We start from the raw sequence: 20,297 nt of genomic DNA, 5'->3' as shown, positions 1-20,297 counted from the left end.
GTCCCATCCAAGATGTTTTTCCACCTTACACACAGTGTTCCAGGAAAAGACTGTACTACCACCCTGATCATGATATACGAGGTGGTACCAAAAGTTTAGAGACAAGCTCAGTTTACAAGAAAGTACTTTATTTATCTACGTTTACACACTATCACCTTCAGAATAGTCCCCTTGCAGAGCAATACATCACACCATGTTCCTACTACTTCTGGAATGTGTCCTGGAAGTTTTCTTTTTAAGGCATGTCATGCACCTTCTGCTATTCGTGCTGGATCCCTGCAATGGTGTCAAAATGGCGACCTTCGAAGAGGGCGAAATCCGCAAGAGCCACATCTGGCGAGTAGGGTGGGTGTGGAAGTGAGATCATGTTGTTTCCGGTGAGAAATTCACGTGTGAGGAGAGCTCAGTGATAGGGTCAGAATTGTGTCGTTGTCCCGATGTACACAAGACAATGTCTTTTGGCAGACTGACTTATGAAGCTCCCTGTGATTGTGTGGGCAGCCTTGTGCTGCCATCTCTCTGTGTTACAAAACTATTCTAGAAACTTTTAAAACCACCGTTAGGGTTACAGACTCGTTAGGGTTACAGAAGACACTTCTTTAATACATTAATGGCTATTATTCAAATCTGATGAGACACAATTCACTATTCGATGACTATAAGATATAAGATATAGGAGATCATTTTAGCTTATTTTGCCATTAGTAAGATCACAATGCGGACTTAAGGGTTATTGTTCCCACAATAATTGTTAAACATATGCACAAGAAAAAGACTCCAAATTCCTTCAATCGAACATCTGCCTTATAGTGCTGCATTACAATAAAATATATTAGGAAATATTCAGTTTTAATTTGTTCGTTTGTCAAATTCTTAAAAGGAAAACAATTTTTTAAACAACTCATCTTGTATGCCACTTCCCCCCAGCGCTGCTTTTGCTCTACAGTAACAGCTCCTTAGCTCAGATGCATGCAACCATGATTTGACAGCATGTTGGCTTTTCCATTCATCCCTTGGTTGAGAATAAGTCGTTGCACGTTATTCATTTCAGAGTAGGTGGAATTTCTACAATTTGTCATTATAGTTGGCTTTTTCAGCTGTTCAGTGCCAGAATGTCTTCTGCTATCTCTGATTGATCGAGAACACGGTTTTATCTTTATACATCACTGGGGATTTTCCATCAGTAAAGTTATGTAAATTTGACTTTATCTACCATTCAGAGATGTGAGAGATTTTTTTGGTGAATCTCAAGCACTGTTTTGCTGGATATTGTGTAAAGCAGTCAAGCAGTTTCATCAACTGAATTTGCAGGGATGCCTACTGGAAAGATTGCCAACTATGTTCAAAGATCCCAATTTATAAACCAAGTTTCACACTATGCTTTATTTAAATCTTTTTTGGAGATGGTCTTTTAACCCTTTACAGATTGTTAAGCGGTATCAGTTGCATGTTTAGAGTTATGGCATTATGATGCCAATTCTTTTTGGATTATGTAAACACATTCCTGGATGCTCCAGAACACTAAATTGCCAAAGACTTTATCCATCCCGAGGCATTCTGAGGTTGCTCCAGCTCCAGTCACATCCCACCTCATGAAGATTATGGGCCTTTAAGGAAGTAGATGCCGACCCCGCAAACATCCGAACCATCTAGAGACGTACCAGCGCCATTTGGATCCCACTTCATGTGGAGTTTGGACATTGGACCGCTTTAAATATTAAAGGCTTTGGCATGGAGAAGCTGGTGTTGGATTTATGATGATCCCAGATGTTGAGCTATTTTATGAGTTGCTCAGTAGTCCCTGGTTCCATAATCTTAAATGACTGTAAAAGACTGTACAAAGAACATTACTTATAATCACACACTCCAGTGCTCTTGTTAGTTCTCACTCTCCAGTGTTCTGTATTGTTTAAAGACTATAATCACACTCTTGATGTCACCCAAATGAGGATGGGCTCCCCTTTTGAGTCTGGTTCCTCTCAAGGTTTCATCCTCATAACATCTAAGGGAGTTTTTCCTTGCCACAGTCCCATGGCTGCTCATCATGGATAAATACACATCGTTCACCTTAACTGTTAAATTCTGTAAAGCTGCTTCGAGACAATGTCCGTTGTGAAAAGCGCTATAGAAATAAACTTGACTTAAATAAATTCAACTTGACTCTAATTTAATATTCACACTCCTTGATCATGACCTAATCTTGTTTATTCCATTCTAGACATCTGGCTTCTAATTACCCTCATAATAGTTGTGGACGTCAGATTTACAAACCGTTTACAGAACGTTATTCTTTCTTTTTATTGCTTTCTGCAGCAGAAATCCATGTCTCGGTTTTACTCAGTTGTTTTTTGTTTGTTAGTGGGGGTTTTTTGGGCGAAAATCTTCCTGAACTATGTTTGATTTCTGGTACTTGCTCAAAATCTGTACTGGAAAGGGAGAAGCTTCTAACAGTATTATTGCCATTTCATTAGGCGTGTATTTAAAAGTCGCATAACCTACAATGCTGAATGCAAAAAACAAACAATCGGACAAAAGTCTGTAGTTAATTGTATTTTATTTTAACTTCTACTCATTCTATAGGCTGCCATCAAAATAAGTTGCTTGTGGTAATTTATTTTTTATTTATTTCATTGTTATTTATTTATTTGGGTTTATTTTAGTCAATTTGGTCAATGCAGCTAAGGGAAGTTAATATAAATCTTAACTCTTATTAATTCAAGTTTGATCATCATCATCCATGATATTTGTTTCAGTCATGCTCAAACAGTCACCAAATACTAATGAGAATTAATTTACATAATTTACAATATAATAAGTTTATTTATTCAGTCACTGCTTTATCCTGGTCACGGTCATGATGGATGTGATAACAGACAGCATGTCACATTCACCCGATCCATTAAATCCTAGAGGGGATTTTATTGTAGCCAGTCAGTCTAACTGTATGTTTATGGGAGATGGAAGGAACCTCGGGAACGTAGAGGAAACCCAGACATTTATAGTGGAGAATTTATGAAACTCCACAGAGACAGGGAAAACTAAGAACAGAGAGGGTGGACAAGTGACAAGGATTTGTAAACATAATGACATACACAAGTGAAAAATAGATGTGTACAAATGTTACAACAGGTCAGTTGCTTTCCCTGTAATACATCATTTGACAGTTTTTTGTCCCAGTGTGTTGTCAGTTCTAATCTAAAATTTATCTAGAATAGCCTTTATTTGTCGCATATACATTACAGCACAGTGAAATTTGTTCTTTGCATATCCCAGTTTTGCTTGGAAACTGGGGTCAGAGTGCAGGGTCGGCCATGATACGGCGCCCCTGGAGCACAGAGGGTTAAGGGCCTTGCTCAAGGGCCCAAGAGTGGCAGCTTGGCGATACCGTGGCTTGACCTTCCAATCAGTAATCCAGCGCCTTAACTACTGGAGCTAATCATACTGTATATATTGTTATAAAGAAATTTAGACAAAGATCATGAAAAGAAAACACACTGTTATAAAAAATCTAAGATTACGATTTTAGTCATAGCAGTAGGACAATAAAGTCGTAATATTTTGAGGAAAAAAGTCATATTAATGAGAATTAAGTCATCATATTTTAAGACAAAAGTCATAAATGAGAATAAAGTCATAATATTTTGAGAAGTCATACTTATGACAATAAAGTCATAATTAAAAAAAGTTAAACTTATGACAATAAAGTCGTAATATATAAAAAAAGTCATATTAATTAGAATAAAGTCATAATATTTTGAGAATAAAGTTGTAATATTTTAAGAAAAAGGTCATATTAATGAGAAGTTTTTGACGCAGATGTACACATCGATATTCTTCGAGTCAATGGTTGCCAATTTCCTAAATGTCTGTCTAATTTTTTATTCTGAATAAATAAAGTTTTCTACATAACTGCTGCAGTGTCCACTTACTAATTACAGCTCTGACGTGCCAAAAGACACAATTTTTTCATATTGCTAAATTAATTCATTCATTTTCTCCCGCTTATCCGTAATTCGGGTCGCGGGGGCAGCAGTCTAAGCAGCCCCCTGCCTTCGACTGCTGCCCAATCCTCACAGCACTGTCCCTTACGGTCCCTCCTGCAGGTGGTGAGCCCACGGGAAGGCGGCCCCACGTCACTCCGACGTCACGGACCTTGATATTTCCCTCGTAAGGGACCCTCGAAGCATAGAGGGTTAAGGGCCTTGCTCAAGGGCCCAAGATTGCTAAATGCGAATGTAAAATAGGATTTAACTAAATCCTCTATATATCAATTTTATGCAAATCAGCAAAACATTTCTTGCAATTTTGTGATTTTTCTCAAAATATTACCTCTTTATTCCTATATTCCATTTTCACTTTGCTCTCGTAATTTCGACTTTATTCTCAAAATATTTCGACTTTATTCTCGTGTTGTTACAACGTTATTCTCGTAATTTTTACTTTAATCTTGAAATATTTAGACTTCATATTGATATTTTAAGACCCCTAATCATAAATATAAATTTTTTTAAACGTGACTAAAACACCTTTGTAGAAATCTGCTCTGAATGTTATGAACATCCATTTTAGTGCTGTATTTTTTTATCAATAGAGTGTATTCATAGGTTTCGTTCTGAAAACCTTCACTCTTACTTGTACATCTTCTCCAATGCTGTGCAGTGGGTATGAGGCAGAGGATGAATGCAAAGAGGCAGCTCAAGTCATTAAATCCTCTTTTCGCTGAGAGCCCACCTTGCCTCCTTGAGGCTGCAAGATTTAGGACACACATTGAGTTTTTAGCATGCACTGTGAAATACTCTTTATTGTTCCAATACAGTGTTGCTGTTTACTTTTACTGCGTAATTGTGAAACAGGGTGAATGAAATTGTCAGGGACCATTTTTTTAATTTATACATATTCTATACAAAATATGGAGGGACTGTAATTGCTTTAAAGATTTTCTGTAGATAACCAGAGTGAGAAAAAGAGCGAGAAAGAGAGAGAGAGAGAGAGAGAGAGAGAGAGAGAGAGAGAGAGAGAGAGAGAGAGAGAGAGAGAGAGAGAGAGAACTGAGAAAGTGCAACATTTGTGTCTGCTGCTCTCTAGGTGTCTATGTGTGTGGATGTGTGCAGGAAATTCCCTAGAGTTGATGCCTCCTAATTTGTGCATCTCTGAATGAAATGAATATTGTAGGTGATAAATCAGGGTCGAGATTTTGCTGTGTGCGCTCGTCTCCGTCTGTGCATTTGATACACCTTCAAGCACACATGCCGCTGCAGTTCTGTCTCAAAGAGTCTTCACTACCGAAACCCTATTAAGACAAATGGATCACTCCAGGAGCCATCAATCAAGCGTTGAGTGAAGCAGTCTACTGGAAAATGGAGCGATAAGTCAGAACTAACCCACTGTGAGGATACAGAAACAGTACGGGAACGCATCAGCAACTCGAACAAAAACATTGTTCTCCGGGTCATGTGCTGTGTATTACTCAAGATGTTGTGCACAGCGTGTCAGATGTTATTATCACTGTTTATCACCTAAACACAAGATATGCAGTAATTGCTATCAGGATCGTGTGTATTACATTGAAAGAAACGTTTTGAGAACTACTCAGCACATGATGGATATGATAAATCATGTTTACTAACCAATCTGAGAGGATCTGCCAACCGAATGCACTGGTAGATTTATTTAAGTGATGTTTCATTAAGAATGTTTGTTTATTCCTGGCGTTGTCAGATCTGTTCATTGGCTGTGTGCTATCAATTATGTCCTGGTTGTGATAAAAATCTGTCTGTTGTGGTCTGAATACATAAAATATTTTGTCAGCAGTTTTCTGGAAAGGGCAAACACTATTTATTGTGTTGGGCAGTGGAGGGTGTACAGCATTGAATATAGTGTTGGGTATGCAGTGTTGGCAGTGCAGTGGGGGTTTACAGAAAATACACTGAAACACTTATGTTTAATGTTTAATCAGTGTTGTGCATTCAGTGTCGGTATCTTTTGAGCAGTGTTGGTTGTACAGTAGTAGGTATGTTTTAAACAGGTGTTTAGGGTTGCTTCATGTACTGTGTTGGGCCTGTTTTGAGCAGTGTTGTGTATGATTTAAAGTGTTAAATATACAGTGTTGGGGTGGAGTGCTGAGTATGTTTCAAACAGTGTTGGGTATACCGCGTTGGGTATGGTCTGAACGGTGTTGGGCATTCAGTGTTCGGGTGTCGTGTTGGGTATTCTTTGAACAGTGGCGAGTATACAGTGTTGGGGTGAGGTGTTGGGTATGGTCTGAACAGTGTTGGGTATTCAGTGTTGGGGTGAAATGTTGGTTATATTTTATACAATGTTGAGTATACAGTATTGGGTTGGAGTATTGGGTATGTTTTTTACAGTGTTGAGTATACAGTGTTAGAATAGCGTGTTGGGTATGTTTTATACAGTGTTGAGTATACAGTGTTAGGATGGCGTGTTGGGTATGTTTTATACAGTATTGAGTATACAGTGGTGGGGTGTTGTGTAGGGTATGTTCTCAACAGTGTTGAGTATACAGTGTTGGGGTGGAGTCTTGGGTATGTTTTCAACATTGTTGAGTATACAGTGTTAGGGTGGAGTGTTGGGTATGTTTTATACAGTGTTGAGTATACAGTGTTGGGGTGGAGTGTCGGGTCTGTTGAATACAGTGTTGATTATATAGTGTTAGGGTGAAGTGTTGAGTATATAGTGTTAGGGTGAAGTGTTGGGTATGTATTATACAGTGTTGAGTATACAGTGTTAGGCTGGCGTCTTGGGTATGTTTTATACAGTGTTGAGTATACAGTGTTGGGGTGTTGTGTTGGGTATGTTTTAAACAGTGTTGGATATACAGGGTTGTGTATACAGTTTGGCTAGACGAACAATGTTTTGTTGATATTTTTACACAGTGTTGGGTCTGCAGTCCAGGCTGGTATAATGGCCAGTGTTCAGCTCAGCAGCTTGTGTTTATCTGTGGCTCAGATGCAGTGCTGAATCAGCCTGTTGTTTTCTTCTTTCTGCCTGGTATCTGATGACTGTTTGCATTCCACTCATACTCATCCATTTCACTCTGCACATGTATACACAGGCACGTGCAGGTGCGCGTGCACACACACACACACACACACACACACACACACACACACACACACACACACAGGCACAAAAATATTATTTATCTATCCTATCAATGTTTATATGAAGTGCTGAGGTAAGCAATTGGCCAAATAAGTGGAGAGCATAGAGCTGCTTATAAACATCATTCAGTCGTACATCACCAAAAAAAATAAAAAATAATAATAATAATAAAAAAAAAAAAAATATATATATATATATATATATATATATATATATATATATATATATATATATATATATATATATATATATATATATATATATATATATATATAGGATTTAAATGCAATGTTTAATACCCCATTAAGGACATAAAAGCATAAGCATATGCTCAAACAAACTACTTTTTCCCATTCCTTCTTGGGTAATGTAGAACACGTCAGTATTTGTGTAAGAAAGAAAGAGAAAAATAGAGAGGGAAAAAAAAAGAGAGAGAGAGAAAGAGTTGGCCTGGGCCTTGGGTTGTGTTGTTGTGGTCAGTTGGTCAGTCAGCAGGTTCTGAGGTTCTGTGTGCTGTGTGTGTGTATCAGAGCACACACACTCCTCATCCAGCATGCTGAGAACACACAGAGAGAAAGTTGCTCGCTCTCCAGCTCATGAGGTGAGAGCACTTTTTTCCCTATTGAATCTTGCACACCCTCATTTAAATCTGTTACCTTCATCCTGCATAAATATTGTTCTTGCATGTGTTCAAGAGGCTGAACATTCTGGTGTAAAGTCACCAGACCAATAAAGCACAATAGGTGATTTTATGAAGATATGTCGATTAAAGTGTGCCATATTTCTGATTTAGTACGAACAGTACTGCTGTGTCAGTGGGTTTTTGTTGTTTTTTGTTGTTGTTTTTTTAGGAGCATAGGCTAAATAAACTGCCACTGTATTTTATTGAGATGAATGAGATTTATGCTCACCTTTTATTCCTGTAGGGAATTTTTTTAGCCAGTGATGTTTTTGGAGTGTGTTTGTTTTTGGTGTGTTGCATTGAGAAGCACAGTGTTAGAATTCCCCATGTGTCAGCACACTGCCCGGGCTGCGATGATATACCACATGACATGAAGAGAACAAGAATAGGAATGCAGTGAGCTACAATAGCAACATCAATCCTGCGGTAATAATCAAAATCTAATGATCAAACAAAATCAGAAGCTAATGTGCAACAGGAGAGCGTATTCCCTGAATCTTAATAATGCCATGCCCATCTTTAGCTGAAAGTCAAACAAGCAGTATTGGCCCTGCTCTTTGGGTGGGGAGGACGGCGTAACTCTCTCTTCTGTCAGTCACAGCAACACTAGTCAATCATTGCCACGTGTGAGCTCATATATGCATCATAGGGTAGGCGGTGCTTCCCTCTGAGTGTGTTACATCGTCCTGAGATTCAGACTTTTCTCAGCATTCAACATTTTGCAAATGATCAAATATATCTTCTGGTTTCACTGATGGTTTTGTTTTTAAACATGATAGAAACCCATTAAGCAGCACTCAGGGTCAGCATGCATGCAAATATCACCTTGTGTAATGTGGATGATTTGTATAGCTCGTATGCATGTGACACTAGAGTGTTCTGCACATTAATGGAAATATTGGAAATAGCAATGCGCTCAAACCGAATTGCTGGGATCGGCTCGTGAAAAGGGGGGTTTGGAGGAGCTCGTCCAGCCTGCGCTGCACTCATGGCCAGGTAAACGATGGCCAAATATTTGTGTTCCCTTTTGCCATCTGGTGTTGGAAGAGAAATAATAGATCAATTTGATTCGTTTATTCCATTATAATTAAGGCTTACAGTGTGAATTGAAATAGCTGTTAAAAGTTGTGAATGGATAGTATTGGACCATGGGTGAAATAGTACACCTGCTGTGCATTGTGAAAAAAGCCTGGCTTTATCAGTATTAGGTGTCCACCACACCACATTTAGCAAACAGAAAGAAAATGTAAGATTTGGAAGCACATCTGTGTGTGTGTTTCAGGTTTTTTTACAGTATTTGTACAATTCATTTTGTCTGGTTTCCTCCCCATTCCCAAACATATGCTGCTAAGTGCATAGGATTTGATGGCTGTGACTATTCTTCTATTCTGGATGTGTTCCTGCCTAGCACTTAATGCTTCTGGTTTAGTCTTTGGATCCATCACAAAACCCTGACGAGGATTGAGCGCTCAAAACTCCACAAAGTAACACTGTGTACAACTGATAAAGAACATTTCAAGAGATTTTCCAAGGTTTTATATAAGTATCTCTCTTGATTAATGAAAGGTTGGTGCGTTTGGTGCCAGACAAGCATTTGTAGATATTATAATAATGCTACTTTGCTCATAGTTTGTGTGTGTATGTGTTTGTGTGTGTGTGTGTGTGTGTGTGTGTGTGTGTGTGTGTGTGTGTGTGTGTGTGTGTGTGTGTGTGTGTATGTGCAAAAAAAAAAAAAAAGCATCTGTGTAGTCAAAAAAGAGTGTAAGTAAAACAGTTGCGTATGAGCCACCAAGGTGAATGATCCGTTACTAGCAGGTAACCATGGCAACTCTTCGCCTCAACAATGAGAGGGGTTAAAAGGTGTTCATTAATCAGAATCTTGTACACATACACACACATATGCTAACAAACATAAACATACATGCCCCAGCTTCGTAACATGAAATTTCACAGTGCTATAATGTACATATGACAAGAATAAAAGCAACTTTCCCTTTAAAATGCACATAAAAAAAAATTTCTTTCGGCTTCTCCCATTAGGGGGCGCCACAGCGGACCATCCGCATGTTTGCTTTGGCACATGTTTTTACACTGGATGCCCTTCCTAACGCAACCGTCCCCATTTATCCGGGCTTGGGACCGGCACTGAGGTTTGTGCAACCATAATGGCGGGGGTTGGTTCCCTGACCGGGGATCGAACCCGGGCCGCAGCGATGAGAGCGCCGCATCCTAACCACTAAACCACTAGGGAACCTTTTAAAATATAACAGCATTAAATGGGAAAGAATATAGGCATACACCAAAAAAACAAAAAAAAACCCTCACGTAGCTACTTGTTACCTCTCAGTAGTGTTTTGTCCAGTATAAACCATTAGCCTAATGGAAACACATAGTTGAGTTCTCGATATATTGCTGCTATAATTACAAAACCAAGAGCACTTGAGTTGGGTGCAGGATCCTCACTCTGATCCTACACTCTGCATCTGCATCAGCGTTAGTACACTAAAAGGTCAATGCATGCTTCATCATAGTGGTCAACATTTATATAACTAATGCCACAGCACTGCAAAGCAGCATTTTCTTTCTCCAGAGGTCCTCAGAGAAATCAAACAGAGCTTAATTAATGTAAACCTTCTTTTCTTTACTCGCACAGTATGTTTCAGGATATATCTGCTGTTACAACTTCAAGCCTAGTAGCGCTGTGTTGTTCGTGAATGAGTCAACTCTTTGAGCTAGCTCTTTGAGATGAACATATGCGTGCTTTTTTGTCCGGAAAATTCATCAGTATTATGAATTCATGATTCTCAAATATTTTTAATCACAAGCAGCATGACCGTGACTGGAATCTATCTAGCCTGATGTTATCTGATCTCCAACATCTGGGTTGTTTTTGGTGCAGGTAGAGTAAAATGATTTAGAGCCTGTGGAAGTGATTAGTTATTAAGATTTTATGTACAGATCTTTCCTGTCTATTTTGACTTAATGCCCTGATCAAGACTAAACTGTGAAAGCAAGTCATATAGATAGATAGATAGATAGATAGATAGATAGATAGATAGATAGATAGATAGATAGATAGATAGATAGATAGATAGATAGATAGATAGATAGATAGATAGATAGATAGATAGATAGATAGATAGATATTTATAGAATCGCATGGTATTAATCTTAGCCTCCAATCCCTGGAGAGAACTCTAGCAATCAGTTCTGGAGGAGAGCAGATGAACAGAGGAGCCTCGTTCATACACCAACAGCTTCAAACTTCAGGCCGACAACATGGTTACCGGTGGAAGCACCAGAAATGTTGGATGTTTACGAGAAATAATGACGCAATTGCGAGAAATAAAGTCACAATCACGGGAAATAAAAACTTGGAATTGCAAAAAAAAAAAACAGAATTGCGAAAATAAAAAGTCAGATTTAGGCCAAAAAAAAAAAAGTTATGTGGTGAAAACGGGCCCCTATACAACATAGAAGACGCTGCAGGGTTAGGGTAAGATTTAGGCCAAAAAAACCTCCAGAAATTTTCCATAGTTTGGGATCAATTCAAACTAAAACATAAAGAAAACTGTTACCTTTTTTTAAAGTCATTTGAAATTAATTTTTATATTTTTATTCATATACTTGTTTATTTATATATTTGTATATGCATTCTGATGTAATATGGCAATTAAATGCGGTAAATAGGGTTTTGATTTCACAGATATTTTTGTATTGCAATTTCAGCAATAAAAATTTAAATTTTTCTGAAAAAGGAAACAAATCACTTGGGTTTTTTTAGAGACCTGTCTTATTTTTCTCTCTTTTATTTACTATTGCTCTTTAATAAAGAAAAAGTTCTTCTTGTCCGATTACTCGATTAATCGATGGAATAATCGTTAGAATACTTGATTACTAAAATAATCGATAGCTACAGAACCACATTATACATTACTGCACTGATCCTTATCAGATCATTCAGCCTGAAACGACAAAAAAAAAAAAAAATGTGGTAAAAAAATATGTGGTAAATTTACCATGTAACATGTGTAACATGTAATATTGGAGTTTGCTTGAAACTTTGCAAAAGTCTAAAAATGTTAACGTTTTCAAGGTCAGGTCATAATTGCTCCATCAACACTTACTGCATCAATACTCAGACAATTATTGGTTTACATTCTTCAGTTCTATTTATCCTTATAACAGGCACATACATCGATTATTCTGACAAAAAAAATTTTCTTCATCTTGTGCATCCCGAACCGTCCATCCTCCAGTTTTAATAATACAGTTGGCTACAATACAGACACAAAACTATTTCCTTTATCACACAGTAGACACATCCAGTGAACTTGAAATTTGCATCAAAAACATTTTTCTCAAGTACGATGCAGTGCAAAACAGCATGTATACAACTGTGTTCTTTCAACCTTGTGGCAACAGTTTGGTGAAGATAATTCAAGTGTGATGGTCAGGTGTTCAAATGCCTTTGGCTATATAATGTATCCAAACCAAATCTACCAAAATCTTTCATTCAGTATAAATTGTGTCAGGATGTTTGTAAGCGTATCCAGGTACTGTAGAAGTGTAAATAAAGCAGCCACTTTGTGCTTTGAGATATAATTTCACAAAGGCTCTTATTAATGGATTTGTCCATCCCCCAATAAATATAGTGATAGGATTAGAAATTAATTGCACTTCAGACCTCAAACAATGTAAAATCCTTTTAGAATTCTGTAGTTTGACTCTTTGTGTGGGTTTTAGTCTTTCAGCAGATAATGCTAAGTCTGCTAATGTATTATCTTGCTCTATTGTGTGTCTCTGAAAATTGCCAGCCCATCAGATCCATGACACAGAAATCTTTTTATTAGTGTGATTCATGCCCTCATCAGTGTCTCTCTATTCAGCAGAAAAACCAAACATTAAAAGCTAGTACCACTTTTTTCAGTTTTGCAAAGATGTTATATCTTTACCAGGCAGATATTCACTTGTGCCACAGCAGTATGGAGTCAAAAGATCATACACTTTCTACAAACTGTGTGAGGTGTTGTGGTAATGAGGAGGGTTATCAGGGATGGTTGTTGTTGAGCAATTATTGTCCTTCAGGCAGGGATAGAATCCCGCTGTTGATTATGTCCGGACATTCTGCACCTTGGCAGCTGAGAAGATTCTAAATGGACCCGCGTTAAAACCTGGCTTCCGCAGAGGTCTAAGTGAGGTCTCAGATGCAAGGGTGATTAACTCACCTACTCAGAGTTTATTAAACTTTCCATAAGACTGGAGAATCTCCATTAGCCAAGAGTCCTCCCTCAAAGAACATTGCCTTTTCCCTCCATACAATCACTGAGGCGTAGCCTGTGGGAGGAACTGCCAGAGGAAAAACTCTTATATTTCAAACAGTGAATATATATATATATATATATATATATATATATATATATATATATATATATATATATATATATATATATATATATATATACATACAGTACAGACCAAAAATTTGGACACACCTTCTCATTCAAAGAGTTTTCTTTATTTTCATGACTATGAAAATTGTAGATTCACACTGAAGGCATCAAAACTATGAATTGACACATGTGGAATTATATACATAACAAAAAAGTGTGAAACAACTGAAAATATGTCATATTGTAGGTTCTTCAAAGTAGCCACCTTTTGCTTAGATTACTGCTTTGCACACTCTTGGCATTCTCTTGATGCCTACTTTGAAAAACCTACAATATAACATATTTTCAGTTCACTTTTTTGTTATGTATATAATTCCACATGTGTTAATTCATAGTTTTGATGCCTTCAGTGTGACTCTACAATTTTCATAGTCATGAAAATAAAGAAAACTCTTTGAATGAGCAGGTGTGTCCAAACTTTTGGTCTGTACTGTATATATAATATATATAAACTTTTGGTCTGTACTGTATATATAATATATATAAACTTTTGGTCTGTACTGTATATATTCATGAAGTATAGAAAACTCTGAGTTCATTTAAATATATAATGTATTGAGTTCTGACTCTAATGTTTGGCTTCACACTACAATCATTTAAATTCAATAAGATTCAATTAATTGTTATTATTTAAATAATTACATTTTTTGAAAAATTATTTGAATAATAAAAGAATATAATAATTTAATAATATAATAATAATTTAAAAAAAATGTATGTATTCTTTAAATTTTACATACTGACTGCTCAATATTTACATAATGCTTTCGAACGTTTATCGTCACTTCAGGTGTTATAGAGTGCGGTCAGTCCTCCTTTAGGTTATATGCATTTTGTCACACCTGTACCCTGGATAAATTCGTTTATCTTTTATAATAATATTTTTTAAATAATATTAATAACTTTGATTTAATATGGCAATTAAATGAAGTAAATGGGTTTCAATTTCACAGATATTCAAATATTGCAATTTCATTCGTTTTTCTAAAAAGGAAACAAATCACTTGTTAATTTTAAAATACCTGTTTTATTTTTCTCTCTTTTATTTAGTATTGCTCTTTACTAAAGAAAAAGTTCTTCTTATTCGCTAACTTGATTAATTGATGAAATAATCGTTAAAATACTCGATTACTAAAAGAATCGATAGCTACAGCCCTACATTATACATTACAGCACTGGATCCTTATCAGACTATTCAGCCTGAAATGACCAAAAAAATATATAATTTTATGTGGTAAATTTATGTAACATGTCTAACATGTAATATTGGAGTTTGCTTGAAACTTAAGGTCAGGCCATAAATGCTCCATAATACTTACTGCATCAATATTCAATTATTTAAATGTATATAATTTAAGTACATTTTTTTTATTACAAAGCACATCACATTACAGTATTTGGCAGGCGCCCTAATCCAAAGCGACTTACACTTATCTCATTCACACGGCTGAACAGTTAAGGCTCAAGGGCCCACTTGCTCAAGGGCCCACTAATTGCAGCTTAGTGGTGCTGGGATTTGAACTCATGACTTTTTGATCAGATGTCAAACATCTTAACACTGAGCTACCCCTTTCTGTTAAGAATCATCTTACTAGGTTGGTGTGTCTAGTCAGATAAGATGTCATGGAGGAACGACAGAACTCAGATTTCAGGTCCAAGTTCTTTTCGACTGTTTGTTCTGCAACATGTCTGGTTTACCCCTGACCAGTTTTTAGTGTCTTTTCCCTTTTTGTCTGTGAAATGCAGGCATCCAGGCATGAAGTACACTGCACCACTGTTGAGGAACTACATCTGCTGGCATTTGTTGGAATCTAACCAAATTAGTAAAAACCTGACAGTCCACATTCTGTCCAAAACCTCTAGAGAACTGTCTAACAGTATCCTCTGGCTCTGCCTGTCCTTCATTCCTGATCTGCCTGCATTTCCCAGTGTTTAAGCCTCACTAATTACTGTACATATAGTCTCAAAAAGTAACTCTCTTCATCTATGGACACTGCAGAAGCCCCTTTTCATGATGCTATTCGGAAGAAACCCAATCTGAGGTGTTTTATTTACCAGTCGTATGTTTTGCTGTCGACTATGCAATTATGCCAGGCTTTTGTTGTTGTTATGACTTACCATCAAGGTAAAACATATCCATTAAAAGGTCTTGTACGCACAACTCTTAAAACAAGCAGAAATGTTCCCATTGTGTGCTTGACTAATATTCATTCTCCTTCCATTGACAATATTTAACTCTGTGTGTAAAATCATTCAAAACATATTGTGAGCATAACATGTAGCGTTAGAGTTATAAAAGCAATTTGTCCTTTTTGTTTACCCTACTGAGCATGTCAAAGGACTGCTAGGGGCTTTCAGCTCAGTGTGTGAAACCTTCAAACAGTACGAGTTTATATTTGTTTAGCCTGACAGCTTTAGTAGGTTTGACAATATCATGGACAGATCTATGATTACAGTGTAGATATCAAAATCAAATCATATGTTATATACAGCCATATCTTCTTCTTCTTTTTCTTCTTCTTCTTCTCCTTTCGGTTTCTCACATTAGGGGTCACCACACGGATCCGTCTCCATACCCCCCTGTCCTCTACATCTGCCTCTTTAAAACCAACTACCTGCATGTCTTCCTTCACCACATCCATGTACCTCCTTTTTGGTCTTGATCTTTTCCTCCTTCCTGGTGGCTCCATCCCCAGCATTCTCCTACCGATATACCCCGTGTCCCTCCTCTGCACATGTCCAAACCATCTCAATCAGGCCTCTCTCATTTCGTCCCCAAAAGTCCTACATGCGCTGTCTCTCTAATAAACTTGTTTCTAATCCTGTCCATCGTCGTCACTCCCAATGAAAACCTCAACATCTTCAGCTCTGCTACCTCCAGCTCCACCTCCTGTCTTTTACTCAATGCCACTGTCTCTAAACCATACAACATCGCAGGTCTCACCACAGTTCTATAAACTTTCCCTTTACTATTGCAGATACTCTTCTATCACAAATCACTCCTGCTATCACTCTTTTCCACCCACTCCACCCTGCCGGCACACTTTTCTTCACTCTCTAACACACTCTCCATTACTTTGCACTATTGACCCCAGATACTCATCCATCTTTACCACCTCTTCTCCCTGCAACCGCCCCACTCCACTGCCCTCCCTCCCATTCACACACATGTACTCTCTCTTACTCCTACTGCTTTTCATTCCCCTTATTCTCCATTGCGTACCTCCAAATCTCCAGGCTCTTCTCAAGCTGCTCCCTTCTCTCACCACAAATCGCAATATCATCCGCAAACATCATAGTCCACGGAGACTCCTGTCTGACCTCGTCTGTCAATCTGTCCATCACCACTGCAAACAGGAAACGGGGCTCAGAAAAAGGGCTCAGAAACAGGGCTCAGAAACGATCCTTGATGCAATCCAACTTCCACTTTAAACCAGTCTGTCGTTCCCACTGCACACTTCACTGCTGTCACACTGTCCTCATACATGTCCTACACCACCCTCACATACTTCTCTGACACACCAGACTTTCTCATACAATACCAGTTATATGTAGCCATATAGTATACAACAAACATCGCTTAGGTAAATCTTTGAAATCACAGGTATGCACAATGTTATAAATGAAATATGCCTGATTAAAGTTCTTGTGACTGTTACACAGCATGGTACTGGGTCACGACCGGTGGTTGGGGATCCTGTGTCTTAAATGATAAGTAAATAGTCTCTATAATGCAGATGGGTTTGTGATTCAATAGAGCTCTGTGAATCTGTTAGCTGTAGTTTTGTGGCAGATGTAATTGTGTTCTGTGTGTGTGTGTGTGTGTGTGTGTGTGTGTGTGTGTGTGTGTGTGTGTGTGTGTGTGTGTGTGTGTGTGTGTGTGTGTATGTGTGTGTGTAAGTCCCTTAGCTTAGTAGTACGACAAATAAAATGACCTAAGGGCATCACAGCCCTAACCTAGTTTCAGTGGTTAGCAAGCCATAGGGGGCTGGGAATCCGACCTCTCAGACACACCGAGATGCACACATATTATTATTATTCCATTCTTTTTTATTTAATTTCTTTTCTCCTTCATGCTTATTGATGTTAGCTGAACTAAAGGCCAGGGCTAGAATTGACTGGTGTATGATCTGTCTCTTATGCCTTCACACCTGTACACAAACAGATTGGCGACAAAGTAAAGGAAAATATAATAGCTTGCTGTATTACACTATGGACAACATTTTACAGGCATTAAAGTTAAGATTAAAGAGATTTTTCAAATGACAAACATTATTTTTTTGCATGCATACACTAGGGATGGTAAGATTTACCGATTCGCAGAAGTAAGAAAGCACTTAAGTAAACCGATGATTTGCTGTCTGTCTGAACCAAAGAAATAAATTGAATCGCATTGTGTTGAATCAAATGGAAATCGGATCACACTGCATCGTAATAGGGGGTAAATCATATGGATTCAGTAGCTGTTTCAAATGTTTCTTTAATTCGTCATATCGTTGGCTGTGCATTGAGGCAAATCACATCGACCTCAGTTATCGAGATGCACATCCTTAACATGCAGACTTTGCTCTCGATGTGATTTGCCTCAATGCACAGCCAACGATATGACGAATTAAAGAATCTAGATCTGTCAGTCCTTTTCTGGTCCTGATCCTTCTTTCCTTATCCTCCGTATCCATGTCCTCCTCTTACTAGAAGCTCCTTTATCGCTTTATAGTGTCCAGTAACGTGACATCTTATCTCGCCACTTCAGCAACTCTCACAGCTCCTACTGCACTCCTATAAAGCACCGCCTGTGCCGCTTCATTCAGGATTATCATCCGTATCATACAGTAACGTACATGAGTAAAATGTTCCATAATTATTTTGTTTTAATAACAAATGCATTAAAATTGTAAATATACAAATTTACTGCATTTCTAGCAAAGCCTTTGTTGTTTTTATGCACCTTTGCACTTTCATGTGTAAAGCAAATGTGAATATCCGAACAGAAATTCAGCTATCACTATTTAATAACAAGTATCAGATTAGTGTGCTTAGCACGATCCCCCCTGCGAACAGATGTGTGTCTGCCTGCAGGTTATGACCATTTGCTCTTTTCTTAATGCGTGGTTGATGTGCTCTGTGATAGAGAGGCGCTCGGGGTGGATTAACTCCAAGTCTGAAAGCTATATGTTAAAATATTTAAAAAAGATATCAGAACCCCATCAACAGCTGTAACAAGTTGAATTTTTTTCCTCACCCCTCTACATAGGATCAGTGACACATAATTTGATAGATATTTGATCTATGTGATAAGGAGGCACAGTCAGCAAATTAATTCACATTTGTCAATGAAATGGAATTCACATGAACAGACTTGTAACCGAGGTATATCAGGACAGTTGGAGGTTGGCAGGTGAAATTAAGGGTAAAAAAAAAGAATGTGAAGATATTAAAAAGAGGAGAAAATGAAATAGCTGTAATGTACAATACCAGTTTTGGTTTTGAGCATTGTGTGGATGTGCAGATCATTGAGTTCTTATGAACATTGTGATTTAGGAAATGTTTCACAAGAACTCTGCTGTGAAGTGGTTCACTGGTGTATATGGCACAATTTCGATCAATTAGTACAAGATTAATGCGCTTCTTTGTATTTTTAATATTATTTTACAGTTTATTTTGCCAGTTAGTGGCAGGCTTTAGTGGGCTTTCCCTGGTGGTCTAGTGGTTAGGATGCGGTCCGGGTTCGATCCCCGGTCAGGGAACCAACCCCAGCCATTAGGGTTGCACAAGCCTTAGTCCCAAGCCCAGATAAATAGGGAGGGTTGCGTTAGGAAGGGCATCCAGCATAAAAACATGTGAAAAGGTACTACACCTTTTCTACTTTTGTACTACACATCTAAAAGGTACTACAAAAATGCACTATAAACACAGGGTGGACTATATTTTTTTCATTTTTTAGGTTTACATTGATGCTTCTGCTAGAGATGATGTATGTGGTTGGTGCAGTTGTGGCTGCAGTGAAAGGAGACTTGTTGAGTTGTGTTCATTGTGTTTCTTGCTTTAGTAATGGCATGAATTCTCTCTCTGTATGAGATACCTGTCTCTGATGCAGCACTCTGTTATACTGTGTTTCTCTATAATATTGATGTTTTTTATAGACGTGGTGTCATAGTGATGGTATTAAGAGTTGGATTGATTCAGGTAGGACACCACTGAAGGCCTAAGTGTAAAATGCAAAACCCACTACTGCATTGCTCCTTACGAGCAGCATGATAGGTCATAAAAGTACTCTTAAGATGATTACAGCAAAATGGTTTCAGAGCAATAAAGAATGATGCCTATGAGCTGAGGCCTGGGCTTTCACTGGATCTGCTGTGAGCACACAGACCTCTAGCCAGGAGTGCAGCTATACTCATATACCAGATGTTCATACTGCCAGAGGTCAGTTGTGTATAATACCAGTGTGTTGATGTGTGCTCCTAATGTTCACTCTTTGTTTGTAGAGCTGTTTGGATTAATTTCAGAATGTAATCTGTTCAGCTGCTGATTATGTTGATAATTTCATATAAATACCACAAACTACCACTTTTCAGTCATGAAACACAGACAGACTAATAGACAAACCTAAAAAATATCATGGCTCCACTACCTAGGGGCAGAGGCCTAAAACATGTGGCATTTTAAGGGGTAAATTCAGTAGTCACCACTGTTAAAAGTGAAATCTGGGGAAGTGGAATCTGTGCTTCAAAGTGTACATACTATTGTCGTTAATGCACACCATTGTTGTTGCTGTTAATTCATTCATCTATTTATGGGATCTGTTTTGTTTCACACAATAGCACTTGAAATGAAAGACTTTGGTGTTGAATTTCAATTAAAGGTCGACCTAATAATTTTTCCTAAAGTATATTGAGATCTGCAGATGTGGCGTTTTTGCTGGGCAGTCGCACTAAGCATGGTGCACTATTCATACCCGTGTAAAATGGTTAACATGCATTACATAGAATTTCAGCGCACATACAGTATACTATGTTACACAGGAGAACAGTTTTTGT

General features: G+C 37.8%; 1 protein-coding gene across 9 annotated transcripts in view; it reads left to right on the top strand.

Moving 5' to 3' along the window:
• shank3a (SH3 and multiple ankyrin repeat domains 3a) overlaps nucleotides 1–20,297 on the top strand; it is a 272,211-nt gene that overhangs the window by 130,034 nt on the left and 121,880 nt on the right. The window contains exon 1 of one of the 9 annotated variants that reach the window (XM_083551736.1): nucleotides 7,666–7,723. The exons of the other annotated variants lie outside the window; for them this stretch is intronic. Within the exon in view, the coding sequence (XP_083407862.1) occupies nucleotides 7,676–7,723 (48 nt within the window). The 5' untranslated portion in view covers nucleotides 7,666–7,675. Of the gene's footprint in view, nucleotides 1–7,665; nucleotides 7,724–20,297 lie in introns of those variants that run through there. 9 annotated transcript variants of the gene reach the window in all.

The sequence above is a fragment of the Silurus aristotelis genome, assembly GCF_946808225.1.
Source record: "Silurus aristotelis genome assembly, chromosome: 10".
In the NCBI taxonomy this organism is placed as follows: domain Eukaryota; kingdom Metazoa; phylum Chordata; class Actinopteri; order Siluriformes; family Siluridae; genus Silurus; species Silurus aristotelis.
Note: the sequence above shows the minus strand (reverse complement) of the source record. Positions and strands in the feature narration are given on the sequence as shown.